The sequence below is a fragment of the Antechinus flavipes genome, chromosome 1, assembly GCF_016432865.1.
Source record: "Antechinus flavipes isolate AdamAnt ecotype Samford, QLD, Australia chromosome 1, AdamAnt_v2, whole genome shotgun sequence".
NCBI lineage: Eukaryota > Metazoa > Chordata > Mammalia > Dasyuromorphia > Dasyuridae > Antechinus > Antechinus flavipes.
The window spans coordinates 582519445-582542449 of NC_067398.1; the positions used below are offsets into that span (position 1 = coordinate 582519445).

The 23005-nt window shown below is 35.1% G+C and overlaps 1 protein-coding gene across 1 annotated transcript in view; it reads left to right on the forward strand.

The window, feature by feature from the left end:
- LAPTM4B (lysosomal protein transmembrane 4 beta) overlaps nucleotides 1-23005 on the forward strand; it is a 109952-nt gene that overhangs the window by 8181 nt on the left and 78766 nt on the right. The window contains exon 2 of the mRNA XM_051970898.1: nucleotides 19543-19654. Within this exon, the coding sequence (XP_051826858.1) occupies nucleotides 19543-19654 (112 nt within the window). The remainder of the gene's footprint in view (nucleotides 1-19542; nucleotides 19655-23005) is intronic.

A 23005-nucleotide genomic window follows, 5' to 3' on the forward strand; every position in this document is an offset into this window, starting at 1 on the left:
AGGATGGGGGGCGGGGGCATGTTTTATACATATTAAGGGGAAACATGTAGTGGGTGTATCGGAAAGACTGTAACCTGCATAAAACAGACCAATCTGTTTTCTTTTTCCTTTTTTTTTTTTTTTTTTTTTTTTTTTGCTGAGGCAATTGAGGTTAAGTGACTTGCCCAGGTCACACAGCCAAGAAGTGTTAAGTGTCTGAGGCCAGATTTAAACTCAGGTCCTCCTAACTTCAGGGCTAGTGCTCTATCCACTGTGCTACCTAGCTGCCCTCCAATTCCCACGCCCTCCCCACCCCCCATCCATTTTCTGAAGGAAAGAGCTGCATCTCACAAGCAAGTATAAAAGTTCCCCTAATGAAAAAAAAAATCAAATGAAGGTGGCCTAGCTGTACCTGATCTAAAATTATATTATAAAGCAGCGGTCACCAAGACCATTTGGTATTGGCTAAGAAATAGATTAGTTAATCAGTGTAATAGGTTAGGTTCAAAGGACAAAATAAATAACCTTAATAATCTAGTGTTTGACAATCTCAAAGACCCCAGCTTTTGGGATAAGAATTCACTGTTTGACAAAAACTGCTGCGAATATTGGAAATTAGTATGGCAGAAACTAGGCATTGACACACACTTAACATCATACACCAAGATAAGGTCAAAATGGGTTCATGATTTAGGCATAAAAAAATGAGATTATAAATAAATTAGAAGAACAATCCTATGTACCTTTCAGACCTGTGGAGGAGGAAGGAATTTGTGACCAAAGAAGAACTAGAGATCATTATTGATCACAAAATAGAAAATTTTGATTATATCAAATTGAAAAGCTTTTGTACAAACAAAACTAATGCAGACGAGATTAGAAGGGAAACAAACTGGGAAAATATTTTTACAGTCAAAGGTTCTGATAAAGGCCTCATTTCCAAAATATATAGAGAATTGAATTGAATTTATAAGAAATCAAGCCATTCTCCAATTGATAAATGGTCAAAGGATATGAACTGACATTTTTCAAATGGGCAAATTGAAACTTTTTAGCCATATGAAAAGATGCTCCAAGTCATTATTAATCAGAGAAATGCAAATTAAGACAACTCTGAGATAACTATTACACACCTGTCAGAGTGCTAGGATGACAGGAAAAGATAATGCTGAATGTTGGAGGGGATGTGGGGAAACTGGGACACTGATACATTGTTGGTGGAATTGTGAATACATCCATCCATTCTGGAGAGTGATTTGGAGCTATGCTTAAAAAATTATCAAACTGTGTATACCCTTTGATCCAGCAGTGTTACTACTGGACTTATATTCCAAAGAGATACTAAAGAAGGGAAAGGGACCTGTATGTGCAAGAATGTTTGTGGCATCCCTCTTTGTAGTGGCCAGAAACTGGTAACTGAGTGGATGCCCATCAATTGGAGGATGCCTGAATATATTGTGGTATATGAATGTTATGGAATATTACTGTTCTGTAAGAAGTGGCCAGCAGGATGAATACACAGAGGCTTGGAGAGACTTACATGAACTGATGCTGAGTGAAAAGAGCAGGACCAGGAGATCATTATATATTTCAACAACAATACTATATGATGATCAATTCTGATGGATGTGGCTCTCTTCAACAATGAAATGAACCAAATCAGTTCCATTTGTTCAATAATGAATAGAACCAGCTACACCCAGCAAAAGAACTTTGGGAAATGAGTATGAACCACAACATAGCATTTCCTATCCCTCTGTTTTTGTCTGCTTACATTTTTGATTTCCTTCTCAGGTTAATTGTACATTATTTCAAAGTCCGATTCTTCTTGTGCAGCAAAATAACTGTATGGATATGTATACATATATTGTATTTAACATGTATTGGTCTACCTGCCATCTGTGGGAGAAGGTAGGGGAAGGAGGGGAAAAATTAGAACAAAAGGTTTTGCAATTGTCAATGCTGAAAAATTACCCATGCATATATCTTGTAAATAAAATGCTATAATAATATTTTTTTAAAAGGATAAAGGTTCCCCCATTTCTGTACTCAGTGCTCCCTCTTCCCAAAGAGGAGTGCATCCTGCTTCTGGCCAGAAACGTTAAGACAATTCCTCAAGATTCTTCTTTAATAAATTTTTCTTGATATCTGATTTTCAGTGTCGAGTGTTTTTTTTTTTTTTTTTTAACAATTTTAATCAGCATTTTTTTTTTTTTTTGCTTTTTACTTCTGATTAAGAAAAAAATAGCTGTGGACTTCTACATTAACTTAAATTAACCTGCCATCAAAAAATAGAACATAGCTGGCTCTAATTGAGGGTTAAAGTTGTTTCCCCCCAAAATAGACATTTGAATAAAATTTAAAACAAAAGTTAAAAACTAAAAGTTTATACTTCCTCTGAATATCTGAAATATGGTTTTAAAAAATTCTAAAATAATAAAGTATCAATGGAGAAAATAGAACTTATTATATATATTTTATTACAAAAAATCTTTAACTGTCATCATTAAATATCATGCTATAGCAATAACTTCTAAGAATCTTTTGTAGAACAAAGAAATGTTTTGTAGTTACTGTGCTGAATTGCTGGACAGCTCCTTTCTCTAGCCAGGCTTTTAAAACTTCTATAAATATTCATTACTATGGATCTGGGTAATGAAAAAATCTTCTTTGAGGTTAAAAGTATCTAATTATGTTTCTGCCTTTATTTCAAAAGAAATCACTGTTAAATAACTCAGAAAGTGGGTGGTTTCTCAATCCTTATTCCTCTTCAATTATTCTAGCAAGAACTGAAGAGATTATGTTACAAATAATGATTTACATTTCAGTTCATTATGCTGTCTATGTAATAATTTTAATTAAGCTGTTACTCATTTTTACATTTATATATTTATATATTTACTTTATATATACATTTATATATTTACATTATATATTAATGACTTACTGAATTCTCTAAGCTTAAAAATGTCAGGAATAGAAGAAAAATGAGAGTTTAATTTAAAACTATAAATATTTAAGTGACTTCTCCATGCAAGATACCAAACATGGTACTGTTATGTTGAATCAATGTTCAAAAAGACAATAACACAGAATTTTAAATGAATTAAATTTGAGTATTTTCTCCAAAGTCTATTTATAGGATTTTTATCACTTTACACTTTGTTAAAAATAACACTCCTGACATTGAAAATCAAATGTCAAGGAAAATTTATTAAAGAAGAATTTTAAGGAATCGGCTTAATGTTTCTGACCAGAAGCAGTCCCCATCCTCTTCGGGAAGAAGGACCACTGAGTACAGAAATGGAGGAACCTTTATACTTGCTCATGTAATATAGCTCCTCCCTTCAGAAAATGGATTGGTCCTTTTTTATCTGTGTTACAGTTTTTCTGATATACCCAATACATGTTTCCTCTTAATATGTATAAACATATTGGTTTATGCTTTATTCTTATATCTCTCTCTCATCAGTCATCCTATATTAAAAAATGGTGGGAAACTTCTCCTCTGGAGTGTGTTAATATTCAGTTAGCCTATTAAGGAAGTGGTGATTTGGCCAAATCAGGTCACTGACCCCAACTAGTTTGAGCTAGATGGGCTATTAAGTTTGTGGTTTTGTCAAAATCACAAGAGTCTTTCTGATTGGCTGGATCCACCTGTGCCTTCCTACCCTCTCCTCCTCCCCCACCCCCTCATTTCTTGTTTGCTCAAGGCTTCTATTGATCACTTAATTGTCCTGTGAATTCTAATCTTTCTTAACCTCTCACATTCTGAAAACCTCTTGGTCAATAGTACCCACTATCCCAATCCCACAGTATCTCTTGCAATACCGGAAACCCAATTTTTCAGCATTTTTTCACAAAATCATTAAAAGTATTTGGTGAAATGAAAATTATTAATTTGGGGGATCTTGATTATTGTATTTGGATATAGAGATGTCTGATATATCTGGAAAGAGCACTAGATTACCATGTAGAAGATTTCAGCCCTTTTCTTAGCTTTATCAATAAATCATTGTATAACAGTTAGCATCATTGGTTCTCAATTTGCTTTCAGCAGCATTTCCAGTAGACCATAAGTTTCATGAAGGCAAGACATGTTTGTGCTAGTTATGGGACTCTACCTAGAGGGAGCACTGAGTCACCTCGACCTTTGGTGCACAATAAGTTTTCTGCCCCCCTGCAGAAATGCCCTCCTTGAGCAAGGAACAATAATTTATGATCATGGGAATGGGTGAGCCTGAGGGTCACAGTCCATGGCTCGGAAATAGGGATGCCTTAATAAGTCCTCTCATCTTTGAATGAGTTGCTGAATTGCTGGATTGGCTCTCCTTCCATTGGCAGATACCACGCATACGCAGTCCGCAAGCTGCTTCTCTGAATGGTGATTAGGGATTGCCTACTGTTCATGCATTGATCATACTGCAAAACTGTATCAACAAGGCTGTATGACATAATAAACTGAAACTTTTCACACTCTGCGTCTCCCTCTTCATTTGCCTCTAAAATCAAAGGGCTGATACCCTTTGAGCTCTTAGGACTGCGGCAACAACTGATATTTGTATCCTTAACTACATAAACAGATTACACGGAGTAGGTATTTGGTATTTTTAAAAATTAGTTACTCACTTCGAAGATGAGTTGATTATAATTTTATCAAAATCTTTTCTTAATGGTTCTTCAATCTCCCTTTTTCCTCATAAAATGAAAACAATGAATTAAGTCAGGTAGTTCTTAACCTGGGGTCTGTCAGTTTGTTCGATTCAAATTAATTTGAATCACTATTTCAGTGTGATTGATTTCTTTTATAACTGTGTATTTTAGTTATGGACATGTACTAATGTGATTCTGAAAAGGTATCCATTGGTTTTGCCATAGTGCCAGAAGGATTTATGCAAGGGTGTATAGGAGCCAGCAAATACCATCTGTGCTGATTGTGTGAGAATTTAGACTTTGGACATTGAAAAATCAGGGCTTAATCAATTGTTTTGTGAGTTGTTTAGATTTAAGAAAGTAATAGAGAAAAAGATACTAATGCAGGTTAACTTAAATGTATGTTTAGTACATTTTGGAAAGCTGGTTGTTAAACTTTGTTTCCAGCAAACCTTCAGATGCATGACAAAAAAGAAAGTTTGTGTTGAATGATTAGTTAGGTCATTTTTAGTGCTGACATTCAATACTTCTGTAGTATACTTATGTAGTTGTTCAGTTGCATTCAACTCTTCATGACCCCATTTTTGGCATTATCTTGGCAAAAGATGTTGAAGAGTTTTGTCATTTCCTTTCCCAGCTCATTTTACAGATAGGGAAACTCAGGCGAAAAGGGTTAAGTGACTTGTCCACATTCACAATAGCTAGTGTGTGATGCTAGACTTAACTCAGGAAGATGAGTTTTCCTGACTGCAGGCCCTGGGGTCCAGATAATGAGTCATAAACCACCCCAACTTTACATAATTATGGAAAGCATATCATAATATGGGTAGAATGTACCAATGCCTCATTCTTTATCATTCCTACTACTATATGCAATAAAAGAATATTCCTTAAATCTGATAATTAAATCAGAGAAAAATGAGTAGAGATAACTTACTTTTGACAAGATGAATGTTTTTTCTTTATTTCCCCCTTAAGAATAAAGCATAAACCAAGATCTTAATCTACAAAGGTAGTATAATGGAAGGAGTGATCAACTTGGACTCAGGGAGATTTGAGTTCAGATCCTATTAACAGCACTTATTGTGTTACCTTAGGTGATTTTTCTTAAATACTATCTGTGAAATGGAGATGATAATAATAGCATTTACCTCCTAGGTATTATTGGGAGGATCAAATTAAATACGGCATTTTATGTTAATTATTATTATTATTGCTATGTTATTATCCCCAATATAAAAAATATCATCATCCAGTAGATATAGCTTATCTTAACACTTTTCCAAATCTGGCTAGTTCTTCTGAAATTTAACTGGGCATATCTATATAATGTGCTTAATTTGAGGTATGATTCAAATGAGCAGACTAATGACTAATTCACTGCAATCATCATGATGCTGCTATCCACATTAATATTAGAGATTTACCAAATAGGTGTTAACTCTGCTGGAACGTGAATTGTCTTAGAATTTCTCTTCACAAGGGCCAATGAAGTATTCTGCAGATATTAATGAATTTTTTTTCCAATGAGATGATCACTGGATGTGATGTAACATTTTTTTGTCTTGAAGGTTTTTCCTTCTTATTTGACATCAACACTGAAACAATTAGGAATTCAGTGACTTTGACAATCAAAATTACATTTTAAATTTATAATTTGCATCCCTTTTTTCTGCCAATAATTATTATTCAGTTGTCTAAATTTATTTTAATTCTAATCCAGGATCTCTTTCTGTAAGACTGAAGAGGAATGGATATTCTGGATTTAAACAAACACAATTGCATTTTATTTTAGAAATTAATTTTTATTTGAAAGGAATTATTTTTCAAAAGAATCTTACATGTAATTTGAAGTAGAGAAATTATTCAAATATCCAATTTTTATGCACACTCTGGATCAGCTCATGATTTATCATTTTATCTTAAAGGTTTTCCCCTTTACACGTGTCATAGGATTTTACAGTTGAGAAAGGCCTTAGCAATTATCTGCTCCAACATCCTCATTTTACAGATAAGAAAACTAAGACATAGAGATTAAGTAACCTGTTAAAGGTCCCATGGAGACTATATGTTTTGTACAAACTCCTATCCACCAAATCCATCTGCTTTGTGATGACTACTTGGCAACTTATATCTCTTGTTCATTTGTTATTTGTTCTTTGTTCCCAAGAATATCATGACATCAGGAAGATGATGTCATGACATGAAAGTGAGTTGCATTTGAGTAAGGAAGGGCTGTGCAAGGTCACCAATCTTATTTTCTCCTCCAAAGCTATCTGGGTCCAGGAGCAATATACAGATCAAGACAGTTGGAGATGGTCCTCAATAATCATCTAAATAGTGCCAACTAAGTGCTAGATTCTAGGAATATATTGGAAACTAGGAAAGTAGCTGGTGAGTTATATTGCCTTTTTGTATGCCTTTCCAATTGGTTTTCAAAATGAAGTTAACGGACAATTGTCAAAACTTAATCTTTATTTTAAAGAAATTTTTTTTTAAGCAGTTAAAAAAAAATAACTCAAAAGTCACTATATGCCTAGCCATATAATGTATTGCTCTCTATGACTATGGACAATTTAAAATCTGAGTTTCGGTTTCTTTATCTGCAAAATGGAATCAATAATATTCATACTACCTACCTGGGACCATGACATCAAGGAGGTGATGCCATACCATTCAAGTAAGTTGGATTTAAGTGAGAGAGGGCTGTGCAAGTTCACCAACCTTACTTTCTTCTCCAGAGCTCTCTGGGTGCAGTGGCAAGATATGAATGTGGACAACTGGAGATGGCTCCAAATAATCATTTAAATAGTGCCTACTAAGTGCTAGATTTTAGAGTTGTACTGGAAAGTAGGAAGATAGCTAGTGAGTTATATTTCCCAACTGATTTTCAAAATGACTTTAAGGAATAATTGTCAAAGCTTAATCTTTGAAAGAAATTTTCTTTATACATTTATAATTCAAAGGCACAATATGGTTAATCATAATGTATTGTTATTTTGATTAATCTTAAGAGGAAAAACAATGTCTGAAATAATGTTGGGTTTAAAATTCCAGTTCAATATGACTATGGATAATTCAAAAATTGAGCCTTGGTTTATCTGCAAAATGGGATCAATGATATTCATACTATCTTCTTGAGGGAGAGCATGAAGAAAATACTTCATAAAGTCCTGTATAAATATGAATTGTTTATGTGAATTGGATTATTTAAGCTCCTTGGCTTGTCTTTCATTTGGTTCAAGGTTGTGAGTTGAGAATGGAGCACTAGAAACTGAAGAGAGCACATGTTAGGGCATGGCACCACTTGAATTAGAGAACAGAAGGTGGATTTATTTATATATGGAAACAACAATGTCAAAAAACAGGGGAGTATGTGGTGCCACAGGAACATTTTGTAAATACGAGAGGCACAGTTTGTACATGAAGTTCTAAAATAGGAAAAAGCTAAAATGTAACTGAACATGAAGGAGATAAATAGCCTTTGTTTTTCTTTCACTTTTTGGGAAGGGAAGGTCATTATGTAACCTATACTTTCAAGTTGTTACCATCTAATTAGTTTTTTTAAATTCAATTTTATTTTCAGCTCTAAATTCTCTTTCTTCACCCTTCCTCCATTAAAAAAGCAAGAAAAACAAGACCCATTACAAATATGTATAGTTAAATAAAACAAATTCCATATCCAAAATTCCACAGCCATGTTTTCTCCTTCCCCGCTTCAGTCAAAGTTTTCTTCAGTTTGTACTCTGAGTCCACCAGCCCTTTATGTGGAAAGGGCTAGCATGTTTCATTATGAAGCCTTTGAAATTGTGGTTGGTCATTTTCTATTAATTGGAGCTCTTTAGAGTTTAACGTTGCTCTGTACTATTACTGGTAAATTGTATATTGTGTTCTGCTTCTGTTTACTTCACTTTGGATCAATTCATACAATTCTTCCCACTCTCCTCATCAACACAATGTTCCATCACATTCATGTATCATAGCTTCTTCAGCTATTCCCCAATTGATGAATACTCCTTCAATTTCTAATTCTTTATCGTCATGAAAAGAACTGATACAAATATTTTTATATATACGAGCCTCTTTCCTCCTTTTAAAAACTTTTTAGTGTATAGACTTCATTTACTCAGTTCTTTGTAAGAGATATACATGGTATACATAAATCCATCAATATGGGAGGCATTATACATAATTTACATAAGCACATAGCAATATAACACAGGCTAGTAGTAATGTAACAAATAAGATGAATCATCCTGAAAATTTACACATGTCCATAAGTCCTAGAAACAGTCCAATAGGATTCCATTGTCCATTAGTTCATGTGCCAGGAATCTAATAATTCTTGTAAGCTCTGAAGTACTGCAAAAGGTCTCATCAACAATTTTTCATCTTAAGGAATCCAATGATTCTCGCTGGTTTTTCAAGAACTAAAACAGTTTCATCTTGTGTTAGGAAATCCAATGATTCCTGAAGATTTTAAAAGTCTTTTTAACAGTCTCTTTGTCAGCTATGCTCTTTCAATGGTGAGCACAATCAGCAACAGAACCACCCGATATTTCTTGGGTCTTCTCCTTTGTTTCAAGGGTCTGCTCCATCTCTCTGCGATGGACAAGGCGAATGCGGCTCGTAGGCACCCATCTGATTCCTTCTCCACATGTAGAGATGCAAGCAAATCCTCTCCCCCAAGCAGTTAGCCTATCTGGTCCCTTCCATTCACCACTTTCTGGATCTCTCCACATCACTTGGCGATTATCTAAAGATAGTGGAGCTGCTCGCACTGGACACTGCTCTTCTGGTGGGTTATAAAACCTGTCTGCTGGAGCCAGTGCATCTTTATCAAAGATTAAAAAATTAATGGTATATAGTAGTAGGAATGATAAAGAATGAGGCATTGGTACATTCTACCCATATTATGATATGCTTTCCATAATTATGTAAAGTTGGGGTGGTTTATGACTCATTATCTGGACCCCAGGGCCTAGTTCTTTCTGAAATCAAATACACTTACTGTAATTTCCCTCTTATAGGACAGGCCCTTGTATATTTGACAACAAATTTCTCTCTCCAATTTTCTTTTTTCTATTCTAAATAGTCCTATTTCCTCCAGCTTATCCCTTTATGGCAAAATTTCAAATTTCCTCATTATTCTAGCTACTCTCTTCTGGATATTCATGGCTTTCTTGAAATATGACATCAAATACTAAAGTTAATGATATACCCTGGATAGGAACTGATTAAGGTACTGTGAGACTGTCTCCTTTTTCATTCTGGATGCTGTTGGATCTACTTAATATATCCCAATTTAATATTAATTTTTCAACTTTCTTTTTGGCCATATTTAAACTGTTGACTAAGTTTGAACAAAGGAATGAATGAGTCACTCTGCTTCTGGAAGGAGACTGAGTTACCTGTAGAGCACTCCATGGATGGAAGTAGTCTTTTCTAATTGCTTGCATAGCCAAAACAGGCTTCTTCTAAGAAGCATGATCTTGCCTGCTCAATATCCTGAAAGACTGAGTCACAATTCAGCCACAACGTAAGTGTTATGAAGAGGGAAGTACTTCCTCCCACCTCCTCCTCAGTTTCAAGGTTAGAGGTAGAATCTCAAGTGCTCAACTGACCTTTCTCTGTGTCTTTGCATGTGTTGTTCATATTCCTGAAATATTTTCTTGACTCACTTCTACTTCTTAGAATTCCAACCCCTTTTGAGACTCAACTCAAAGGCCATTCCCTACATGGGACCTTTCCTGATAACCCCTATTCATTCTCTCTCCTATTCTGACTAATTTTGCACGTGTTTTATAAGCTACATAGTATAATAGATCAATTGCTGGGCTTGGAATCTTCCTGAGTTCAAATCTGGCCTCAAACACTAAATGTGTGACTAGGGCAAGTCACTTAACCCTGCTTGCCTCAGTTTCCTTATCTGTAAAATGAGCTGGAGAAGGAAATGGCAAACCACTCCAGTATCTTTAGCAAGAAAACCCCAAATGGAATCACGAAACATCAGAAAAACAAATCAACAACAAATTTATTTTATATTTATTCATCTGCATACATGTTCCCCTACAGTGGAATGTAAGCTTTCTCAGAGCAGGTACTGTTTCACTGTTGTCTTTTGTATGTAGTACCTAAATTCTTGTCTAGATTTAGAGCTGGAAGTGACTGTAGGGGCCATCTACCTCAACCTCATAGATGGGTAACCCAAGACCCAGAATATTCATAGAATCATGGATATGCAAGGAAAAGGGACTTCAGAGGCCATCTAGAACACTGGTGCCAAATTCAAATGAAAACATCCATCTAGGCTGCATATGATTTTAAAAACCATAAATTAACATTATTTATGTTGTATTGTGTTTTTACTTACTTTGTTAAATATTTCTCAATTGCAGTTTAATCTGGGACTTGCAGCTTTGGGACATTGAGTTTGATACTTCTAATTTAGAACAGTCTTCTCATTTTACTTATGAAAGAACTGAAGTTCAGGAAATTTAAATAACTTTTATAAGGTCAAACAAGTAGAAGACTCCAGAGTCAGGATTTGAATTTTCACCCCAAATCTGATGTTTTTTATCACTTTGTCATGTAGATTAACACAGATTAATGAATGCACTTTGAGGTGTAAAGCAAATCATCCTATCTCTAAATCTTTTTGTGTAAAGTAGGATTTCTATATCTATATCTGTTTCAAATGAAATTATTTTGAAGTAAAAATAAAGGCACTATGTGAAGTGATAATATAAAATAGATTTGAGAGAGTATAATGGTTAGTGACGTAGAGCAATCATAACATAGATTACACCACAGGTTACAAAGATTTGCCATTTATTTTATGACATAGCTCAGGGACTTAACCAAATGAGGCAGAATCATACTGATTAAGCAATTTGCTTAATTTGGGGGAAATGTCTCATAAGGTCTCAGGGGAGTAGAGGAACAGAAGTAGGGAGTGAAGGGAGGCCACATGTAGGAAATAAGGGGAGGAATCAGGAAGGAATTTGGTTATCAGAGGTTGGAGTACTAACAATGGAAAGCCAATTACCTTCACATCATTCTATCCAAACAATACAGTCTTGATAATAGAAATGGGATAGGCTTTTTTTTTTTTTTTTTTTTTTTTTTTTTTTTTAGCAAAAACTGAGAATAAACTGATTTAGAGTTCATATCACTTTATCCCTTCATTTTTATCCATAACTCAAACTTCTGTCTTTATTTATCCTCTGCTTATCTTTCAGTTTCAGAAAGTGAAGTGAGCTTGTTTCTTTCAAAAACTAAGCTTGAACTAAGCCTCCTTTCCTCCTGCCTCCTCTCAGTCCTTGCTTCATTGATCATTCATTTGCTCTTAATTTGAGTCTTTCCCCCTCAACTGGCTCCTTTCCCACTATCTACAGATAAAGATCCTTCTTAGTTTTAGAGGGAAAAAACAACCCCCTTGATTGCACCACCCTCTAACATTCTTACTCTTCCACTTCATTGCTAACCATCTAGAGAAGTCATCTGCCCCTCCCACTTAGTTCTCAGATTCCCCACAATTTGAATTCCATTCCTATCATCCTACAGAAATACCTCTCTTAGGTCTTCAGGAGCCTTTGTTTAGTTCTCTTACTTCTTGGGCCTTTTCTCAGTTTGTCAATGTTAACTACTGACTTGCTCTTGATATTCTTCCTTCCTTTGGCTTCTCTGATGCTATTGCCTCTTAGTTCTCCTTCTCCTGTCTGAGTATTCTCTTTACTCTTCCTCACTGAGTCATCTTTCTCTTTATGGCCACTAAATTTGGGTATTTCCCAAGGCTCTTTCCTCAACCCTCTTCTCTTTTCTCTATTTATACTTGGCTGCTTTAGAGTCCTAACCTCCTTGCACATGGCCCAAAGTTATTAGGTATGATCTCATTCTTGAATTCTCATCCCACATCTGAGTATCTTGTAGATGCCTTAAATGAAACATATATCAAACATATATCCTACTTAAAATGGCTTTTGTTCCCAATTTCTTTTGTTTGTACTACTATCCTTCCACTTGTCCCAGTTCAAAACTTCAGGATCATTTTTGATTCCTTCCCCTTTGACTATCAACAAGTTTCTAAGTCCTATCCATTATCCTCTTACAATATCCTTGCTTCATTCCAGCTCCACTGTCAACACTCAAGTTCTCATCATCACTGGACAGAACTAATCTTTTAACTGATAACTGTTTCCATCCTTCATACCTCCGTCAAGGTAATCATCTTAATGTACAAGTCTAACCATGCCCACTTACTTTCTCAAAAATCATCAGTAGCTAATAAAATGCAAGCTCTATGGCCTGGGATATTTCATCATTTAGGTCCAGCTTATTAGAGCCTTTATTTAGTCCCTGTTATATCAAATTGGTCTACTAGTTTTTCCATGTTGAATTATTTTTTACTCTTTCTCATATCTTGAACACAATGCAACAACGTTTTATTAAATAGCTACTCTAAGCAAGTCACTTAAGGATTTATATGGAAAAATTAAATATTTTACCTTCTGAAGCACAACTGCTTGGGAAAGATACATTGTTGTTTTCGTGAATTATATAAAATTAAATTGTAACAGGTTTTTTTTTTTTTTGGGGGGGGGGCTATGTTTGATTACTCCCTATTAGGAAATACATTCATGCTTTGTTATGCATTCATGTTTGCTTACTCTTATGTATTCATTTATATTGGAGTATAAAGCTGTATTCATTCTTATTTGTTTAAAATTTAAAATCTTCCTACTGGGGTGAATTGGATTGATTTCTTCAGTGACTTTTACATTACTTTTACATTAATGTCTTTCTGTACTAGTTCTTTGTTTGGGATTACAAAGGAGAACAACAGTCTTGATTAGTTTCAATCAGCAAGCATTTTGACATAATGACTATAAAATTGTCACATTTCGAGATCATACAGTACTAGTGACTGTATTCAGATTAGGCATGTTGTTTTAAGCATGTAAACACACACACACACACACACACACACACACCATAGACTATAGATGATTGGTCATTCTATTGTGATAGACTCTTCACTTTCATTGATTTGTGAGGGGAAAAAAAGCTAGATTTCCTTGAGTGCCTTGTTTGTTAATGTATAAACCATCTCAAATGAGAGGAACTTTAGAGAAGTGTCACATTTTGTGGGTAATAGGAATGATATAAAGAAAGAACAAAGATTGGAGGGAAAAGGAAAATAACTGAACCCAGACATTTGTTGAGTCTTATTATCTTTCTGCTAAGTTTGCAAGGCTTTGTTAGAGATACAAAAAAACCCAAAATTATAGTGGTAGCATTTTACCAATCACTTTGTTTTACAAAGGGCTTTCATATTTATCATCTCATTTGATCCTTGTATCATCCCTGGAAAGTAAATAGTGTGCACGTTTTCCGAATTAGGGGAAGTGAAATGGTTATTGTAGATAGAGTTGGGCCTGCACTCAGGAAGATCTGAATTCAAATCTGGTCACTTCCTAGCTATGTGACTGTGGGCAAGTCACTCAGTCCAGTTTACCTTAGTTTCCTCATTTGTAAAATAATCTGGAGAAGGGAATGGCAAACCACTTGAGTATCTTTGCCAAGAAAACTCCAAATAGGGTCATGAAGTGTAATGTCACAGTCTCCTTGAATTACCTTACCTCAGGCTATCATACCACCCTTCCCTCTTGATCATCAGAATAATTGATAAGGACAAAAGATCTTATGTTTGAAAATATCAGGTGCTGCTCCCCATCCCAATCTATATTCTAATATCAGATATTTTACTCCATTAGAATATCAGATAACTTTCCCATCTCCCGGTGCCTTCCCATTATGTCATCCCCATCCGCTCCCCATTATGTCATTGTTTCTGTCACCCTATAAAGAATCTCTATACCCCACATTCAATACTGGATACTTGGAGATGAGAGTCCAATCCATCAATTGATTTATTCTCCAGTAAATTAAATTATCGTAACTCTCTAACCTCTATCTTACCTCAGTTTCTCCAGCATTACAGAAGAGTTGGGAAATATTGAAATAACTGAACAATTATACCCATTTTACAGATGAGACAATTCTAAACTCTCTAATTCTTCCTTCCTCCTCTCTACCTCCCCCCTCCCTATTGATAGTCTTTCAACCTTACTAGTTTCATTTTCCCCTTCTCCTAGCCCCCAAACTCTTCATTTCAGGAATTATCAAAATAATTCTCCAATGTTTCTTTTACCATTCAAGGAAATATCTGGGCTAGGTTGCTCTTCCTTGGCCAGCATTGGCAATATGTGTTGTTTCTCTCTTTAAAATGTAAACTCCTTGAGGACAGAGATAACCTTTGCTTTTACATTTGTATCTGTAGTACTTAGCACAGTACAGTGCTTTGTACATTGTAATTTTTAATACATACTTTTTTCTTTCATTCATCCTCAAAAATGGTGTCTCTTGTTCAAGGTCATAACAGCTAATAAGCAGGAGATCCAGGACTTTAATGGAATGTCCAGCTTTAATGTTGTTTCCCAATAAAGCACAAGCCTCTCAAAGAGCTGACAGCTAACTCACATGAGTTAGAAACATAAGACCATGACAAATAGAAATACAAAATCTTAGATTTTGAATGAACCTAATAGATAAATGTTAAATGTCCTCCTCTTCCTCCTCTTTCTTCACCAATGACCACCATCATAAATTCTTTGAGGCTAGCATCAGTGTTATTTCTTTTCATTCTTTAGACTCTAAAGGCATTCTGCAAAGTGCTGAGCACATAGCATCCAGTAAATAATCATTAAATGAATAAACCAATGAATATTTAAAGAAATATAGTTTTATTGCATGCAGCTGGTTGGCACAGTGGATTGAACACTGGACCCAGAGTCAGGAATTTCTGAGCTCAAATTCAGACACTTTCTGATTTGGCGAGTTATTTAACTTGTTTGCCCCAGTTTTCTCATGTCAGATGGGGGAAAATAATACTAATACCCACTTTCCAAGATTGTTGTGAGAATAAAATTTAAAAACATTTGTAGAGTGCTTCACAAATGTTAAAGTGCTATATAAATGCTAATTATGTGGCATTTCCTATGGCATCCTGAGTGGATGCAGACTGTTTCATCCCAATGTACTTGCTCCAGAAAAACCTTAAAAAGTTCACACCAGACTGAATTCAGATCTTTAATGATACAGTGTTATAGATCTCAGAGTCTAGGTTTGAGTGATCTACTCAATGAAAAACTACAATGACTTTTCCCACCTGAGAACTGCATTAAAAAATCACCCAGAGTTCAATATAAATGGTACCTATTTTATCCTTTAAGACTTTATATTCAGGGGGTGAAAGAATCGAAGATTCCCTTGTGGAAACCCCAGGGTGGTCAGAAAGCTCTAGGGAGAGGGGAGACCTTATTAGTCCTGGAGAGCAGCAGTGGGCCAGCCCAGTACTGACCAATGTAGTGTTAGATTGCTCTGACCTAGACTGAGCTCCATAACACTCTGTTATGAAACATTGGAGAGAGCCCTGATTTTGTAGCATTCTGAACCAGACAGTTAATTACTCAGAGACATGCAAGTATGCAGATCACCTGCCCTTTAGTCCCATAAGTAATCGGGAGTTGGTGACCTGGGCATCCTGGAAGATGTGTATCCTTGATCAATAGTGAAATAATTGTGTTTTCACCTATATAGAGATTCATAGTAGATTCATAAGGATTGAGTAAGAGGGGGATATTAAGGCCAATTAGCGAATGACCTGGACTGCAACTCCTTCCCCCCCCACCCTCTCCCACCCCTAAGGGCATTATGATTAGGACAACTTGCCAACCTTCCCTAAACAAATTATCTGGGGAACATTGCATTCTTTGCCTAAATGAAGCTGCCTAAATGAGTATTGTTGTTCAGTCCTTTCATTTGGGGTTTTCATGGCAAAGATACTAGAGTGATTGGTCATTTTCTTCTCCAGCTCATTTTATAGATGAAGAAACTGAGGCAAACAGGGTTAAGGGACTGGCCCAGGGTCACACAGCTAGTGGTATGGCCAGATTTGAACTTCAAATCTCTTGACTCCAGGGCCAGCACTCTGTGGTCAAATAGGTCAGTCTTTACAGTGGTCAGTAAGAACAGTTAAGTCAGAGAAGTAAAGGGATTGGTTCAGTGACCTAAAAATAGTAAGTCACTGAACTGGGAGGTGAACCTAGGACTTCTGACCACCTAAATAGTAAAGCTGTTTCCCTTACTCCACATAAGTGTTTCTCTTAAATCTTTGACCTTAAAGACCATTTGGACCATGTGACTTCAAAAGATTGAGGAGACAATGTAGTAAAGAAGAAAGATCACAGGCTTTGGAGTCTTGATGATTTGGTTTCAAATTCTGTGTATAGTTCAATACCTACATGAATCACTTAATTTCCCTTGATATTGTAATGCCGGAGAAACTGAGGCAGGAGAGAGATTAGAGAGTTTTTAATATTTTATTAATGGGAGAGTAAGATTGACTGGACAGGACTCTCGTCTCAGATTATCCAGTCAGACAGAGATAAGTATACTGGGACCAAGGAATCCATATTGGTCCCAGGGCTGGAGGACCCAAAGAATCCAGCGTCCAGCATACAGCTGCCAGACGCCATTCTCCAGCAATGAATGAAGGATCCCCAACTTCTTAAATACCTTTTTGGAGACAAAGAAGAGAAAGGGAGGGAAAGTTTTTTATCAGGGAGGGGAAGCCATAAAACCTAAAAATTCCAGAGACAAAGAAGTAAGGATATCATGGGTTGATCTTGGAATATTCTAAAGGAATATTGTAAATCCATAAAAGAATCAGGAGATCTACTCTTTTATCTTGCTAATTCATAACCCGAGAGCGAATAATCCTTAGTTTTACTGGGTCAGAGACAGAACAGTTAAGGTAACTGAGACAGGGAAACTGAGTCAGGACAGTTAAAGAAAACTGTGGCATAACAATATTAGTTTCTTCATCTGGAAAGTGAAAGGTTACATTAGAAGGATTCTGAGTTTCCTTGCAGTATTACTGAATAGATGATCCTTTGATTAAAAAAGCAAAGGAAAAAAGTCAGGATTTCACTGATTGATTTCCTGCTTAGGAATTTTATTCTTCTGTTCAAAAAATTTCAGTGACTCCCTATTGCTTCATGGATATAATTGGAATAGGTATGTTTGACATTTAAAGTATTCTACAATTCTTTTTCAAGCTATCTTTCAAGGCTGAGTACATATTACTCTCCATCATGAATTCAACATTCCAACCAAGTTGGTAACTTGATGTTCCCCATATATAATATCTCATCATTCTATGCTATGCCTTTGTAGAAGTTGTGCCCCATTCTTAGGATGCATACCCTCCTTCCTTACTTCTGACTGTTGGAATCATAGTTTCTTTCAAAACTTAGTTTGATTCAATTCAATAAACATTAACTACCTACTATGTGCCAAGCACTCTGTTAAGCAGAGTGGACAAAAGATAGTCCCTACCCTCAAGGAGTTTACAATCTAATGGAGGAGACAACATGCAAAATACACACACACACACACAGAGACAGAGAGAGAGAGAGAGAGAGAGAGAGAAAACAAGTTACATCTAAGAAAAAAAGGAAATAATTAAAAGATAGAAAGCACTGGAATTTAAGAAGGGTTAGGGAAGGCTCAGTCTAGGAGGTAGAATTTTAGTTGGAATTTAAAGGAAATCAGGAATTCAGTTTTCAAGTCAATTTCCCATAAAAGACCTCTTCTACTTCCCACAGTCAGTACTCTCTCCCACATTGTATTTATTTTGCATCTATATTGATATTTACTTGTTTTGCATATATTTGTATTTACTTATCTGTATAGATGATGTTTTCTCTCAGTAGCCCCTTGAGGACAGGAACTGTTTAAATTTTTGTTTATGCATTTCCAGAAATTAGCGCTTAGTACAGTGCCCTGAACCTTGTAGGTGCTTATTAATGTTTGCTCTGTTGAATCAACCTGAAGTCATGTTCTACTTAATTCCCTTAGCCTCTAGAAAATGAGCCCTTTCCAGAGAATAAATCAATAAATAAGTTTGATGCAGACGTCTTCATTGGCAGCCATGGATAGTTGAGCTTTTTAGTCCATAGTTTCTTCTTCTAGTTTCTCCTCCTAGTTGCATCACTTATTTTAGCTGAAAAGTTGATTTATACCTGGTGTTTCTTTTTATATTTGATGAGTTAATTCCTATAATTTATATCCTCAGGGTTGTAATTGCACTAAGAACTTACCTTAGAAATATTGGGCAGTTATGCAATAGGATGTACTCGATGCACTGGCACTTGGTCTTAGGGATGGTTTATCCCTATTTTTCCCATTTCATGGGGAAGAGTAATTGAACTTTTTTCAAGGTTAATATTAAAGCCAGAAAATGGACTGTTTAGATAGCACAATGTGTAGAGGTCTGGATTTGAAATTAGGAAGACCTTAGGTCAAATATTAGCTTTGACACTTACTTGTGTAACCTTGGGCAAATCATATACCTCTTTCAGCTTCAGCTTCTTTACTACATATATATATATATCTCACACACACACACACACACACACACACACACACACACTATACTATAGAAGCATCTACAAGGGTTGTTGTAAAGATCAAATGAGATAATATTTGAAAAATGCTTCTCAGGCCTTAAAGTGATATATAAATAATAGTTCTTTTTATTATAATAACAACTATGATCTTGTTCTTAGTGTGTTTTTCTTTTTCTTTTTTTTTCCTAAGTCAATTGGGATTAAGTGACTTGCCCAGGGTCACACAGCTAGGAAGTGTTAAGTGTCTGAGGACAGATTTGAATTCAGGTCATCCTGACTTCAGGGCTGGTGCTCTATCCACTGTGCCACCTAGCTCCCCTCTTAGAGTGTTTCTCAAAAATAATATTTTGCCTTCCCACCTCTTTTTCCATTATAGATCATCAATGCTGTGGTACTTCTGATCCTATTAAGCGCCATGGCGGATCCAGATCAGTATCACTTAACCAGTTCTGAACTAGGAGGCGACTTTGAATTCATGGATGATGCCAGTAAGTACACTTAATAATCATTGTGGGCAGTTGTGAGTTTTTTTGTTTTTTTTTTAAGTATTTGCTTATGAGTTGAGATGCAGGATAGAGTTTCAACTGCTAATAAAATATGCTGTGCTTGAATTGAACAAGTTAAAAATGTATTTGTTGCTTCATTTAGAAGAAGAATCCTAGTAATTTTCTTCATGCCTTCACCTCTTATGTGTTTACATGAAGATAACATATATACTTAAGTTGATTCACTGCCTTCCCTCACACTCCCATTTGAGTAAGTTTTATACTTTCATCTCACCATGCAGATCAAATTAAATAGGCAAATAAAATATTTATTATATACTTACTGTTTGCTAGGCATTTTGTTAATTAGCAAATAGTTCTGTCATAAAGAAATATACAAGCTACATCTTCTGTCAAAGGAACTCCTTTCCATTTTGATTTCAGGGAACATTATCTTGTAGCCCATTGTGTTGCTATATTTGGTTATTTCTCTGAAGGACATTAGATTAGCTATTCTCCATTCCAGAAAGCACTTTCTTAATTAACTCTAGGAAAATAAAACCCAATTTGGTGTACCAAAACGTAGTTTTAATTGATGAGAGATGGGTAGCAATGTCATGAAACACTAAAGACTTCTTCCATAACACATTATTATTTATATCTTGTTAATACTCTGGGATTTTGAAATTATAATGGCTTTCCAGTGATACTATTGTGTGCATAATCCCCAACAGCATGAAGTGCAAATTCACCTCTCTCTGGTTTTGGAGTATATTGAGTGGATTGCCCACTTTGCTGTATGTTTACTTGTTTAATTTTTTTCTTTAGTGATGTTTTGGCTAATATTAAGCTAGCCCGACTTGCAGTAGACATGTGCTAGGCTAACAGGCAATATAATAGGATAATGCTGACTGGTTGAGGTGGTCAGCTCAACATTAAAATGTTGCTTCAGATAATCCACAAAAATCATTCATCCATAAATCAGTATTTCAATTGCATTAAAAACAAGCCTAGATTTTATTTCCAAGAGAATGCTAGTGGACATTTAGTCAGGGATGTTGGTTATCATCTTAAAGCCTTTATCCAGAAAACAGGAGCACTTTTTGACATCATCCTTTGAACCATATCAGAAGAGAAATGTTTATGAAATCTTGAGTTGTGGTCTAAAGAAAGTGGGGATTATTATAATTGCTAACTCTCAGTCTGTATAGTAATGTGATTTCATCTGCATAGGGAATTCCTGAACTGGGAAGTGCTGCCACCCGAAGAAGAATACAATCCTAGGGATTTTGTTTGATACATGTGACTTCTGCAGGGTTACATAGTTAAGTAACATAGTAACATAGTTAAGTTAAGGATCAGTAGTGAGATTGGGGCCCATTTTTATTAAATACAAACTCAGCACTTTATCCACAAATGTCATGAAACCCTAAAGACTACTTCCATAACACCTTACCACTTATACCTGGCTGATACTCTGGGGTTTTGAAATTATAATGGCTTTCTTTTTATGCTGTGATAATAACAGATATGTTACAGAGATATGCTATCTCTATTTTATATATTTTGCCAGATGTATTTCTATTACCACTCAAGGCATTTGTTACAGTCATTTCTTCAGGGAAGGATAATGAATCCCTGTTATATTACCTATAATAGTAAAGATGACTTTTAAAAATAAAGATTCTAAAAAAAAAATTAGTTTTACAAAGCCTATGATAGCTAAAATGGGTGAATAATTGCTCTGACCTCCATATTTTCAAAGATGCATGTGCTCAAATGATAATATTGAGAAGTGATATTTGGCAAAATTTATCTCATATGATCCTTACAACAATTCTAGGGGTTAATAATATAATTTATAAGCTAGAATTGTTGTAAGGATCATAGGAGACAATATTTGTCAAGCACTTGGCACATAGTAGGCACTTCATAAATGTTTATTCCCTTTCCTTTATTAAATGCAATTTGATAAGATGACAAAATTTTTTTTTATCTCTTTATATAATTAGATCTAGAGAACTAAGAGTTATAATAGACACAGATGGGACTCTAGCTGAACTGGCATCAAATGGAATACTGTGTCCTAATTCTCAGAGATTAACCCTGGTGATGATTGTCTGACAATGTAGGCTTTATTTAGCTGACTTCAAAGGTCTGCCAGTACTTGAAACTTTAAAATAATTGCTCTGTTTTGTAATGCTGTGGCTATTAACCCCAGTGCATTTGAGGTTTTTATTTTTCTTGTTCACTGAAGGGTTGAATGCAGAGCTTGTGGACCGACCAAATAGAAAATATTTATCAAATTTAAATGACCCCTCTTTTTATTTTACCTCTTGATTTTTTTTCTAACCATTTGACTTGGCCTACAGGAATTCTTTAGGTCAAGGCTTCAGAAATTGAAACAGTCAGCTATCATAATTACAATGTCACATTTGATGACAGTTGTGAATGAAATTCTAAATTATTCAAAATAATAACTGACATTTATATAGTAATTTATATAGTGATTGTAAGGGATGTGTGTGTGTGTGTGTGTGTGTGTGTGTGTGTATCACTAAAGCCTTGGGTTTATTGTATAATTAGAATGCTGTGAACCCAGTTTTAGAACCATAGAGTTGAATGTGGTCATTAAGAGATGATTCAGTTGGGGTATAGTAACAGTTATAAGACTAGAAGGTGGTTTCTTATTGGATATGATTTGTAGGGGTGTATGTTTACATCAGTAACATAAATACTCATGGTAACTATCAAATAAATATTGTTAGATTAATCTATGATCTTGATATTGGCAGTCACAAGAGAAAAGTCTGTTAATTGGGGAATTGTTAAATGAACTTTGGTAATGAATATAATAGAATATTACTGCTCTGCAAAAAATGATGAATGAAGAATTCAGGGATGCATGAAAAAACTTATATTAACTGATGCAAAGGTAAATATTTGGAACCAGAAAAATAATACATAATAAAATCTAACAATGTAAATGGTAAAAACAGCAACAAAAATCAAAGTCAAATGCTATATAATTATGACAATAGAAAAAATGAGATAGAGAAAAGAAGAGATGAGAATATTCCTTTTTCCCTTCTCTGTAGAGCTGTGAGATCATGGAGGAAGAATATAGTGGATACTAACAGATATGGTTGATATTAACAATTTTTTTGCCGAATTGACTTTTTCCCTTTTTTAATTCATAAAAGATTTTGTAAGGTGGCTCTTGTGAAGATTGGAGGAGTATATTAGGAAAAGAAGGTGATAATACAAACAACAGACATCAATAAAAGTTAGGAAAAAAGTCAAATGTTAAGAGAATCCCTAATAATTATATATATATATAGATAAAACATATGT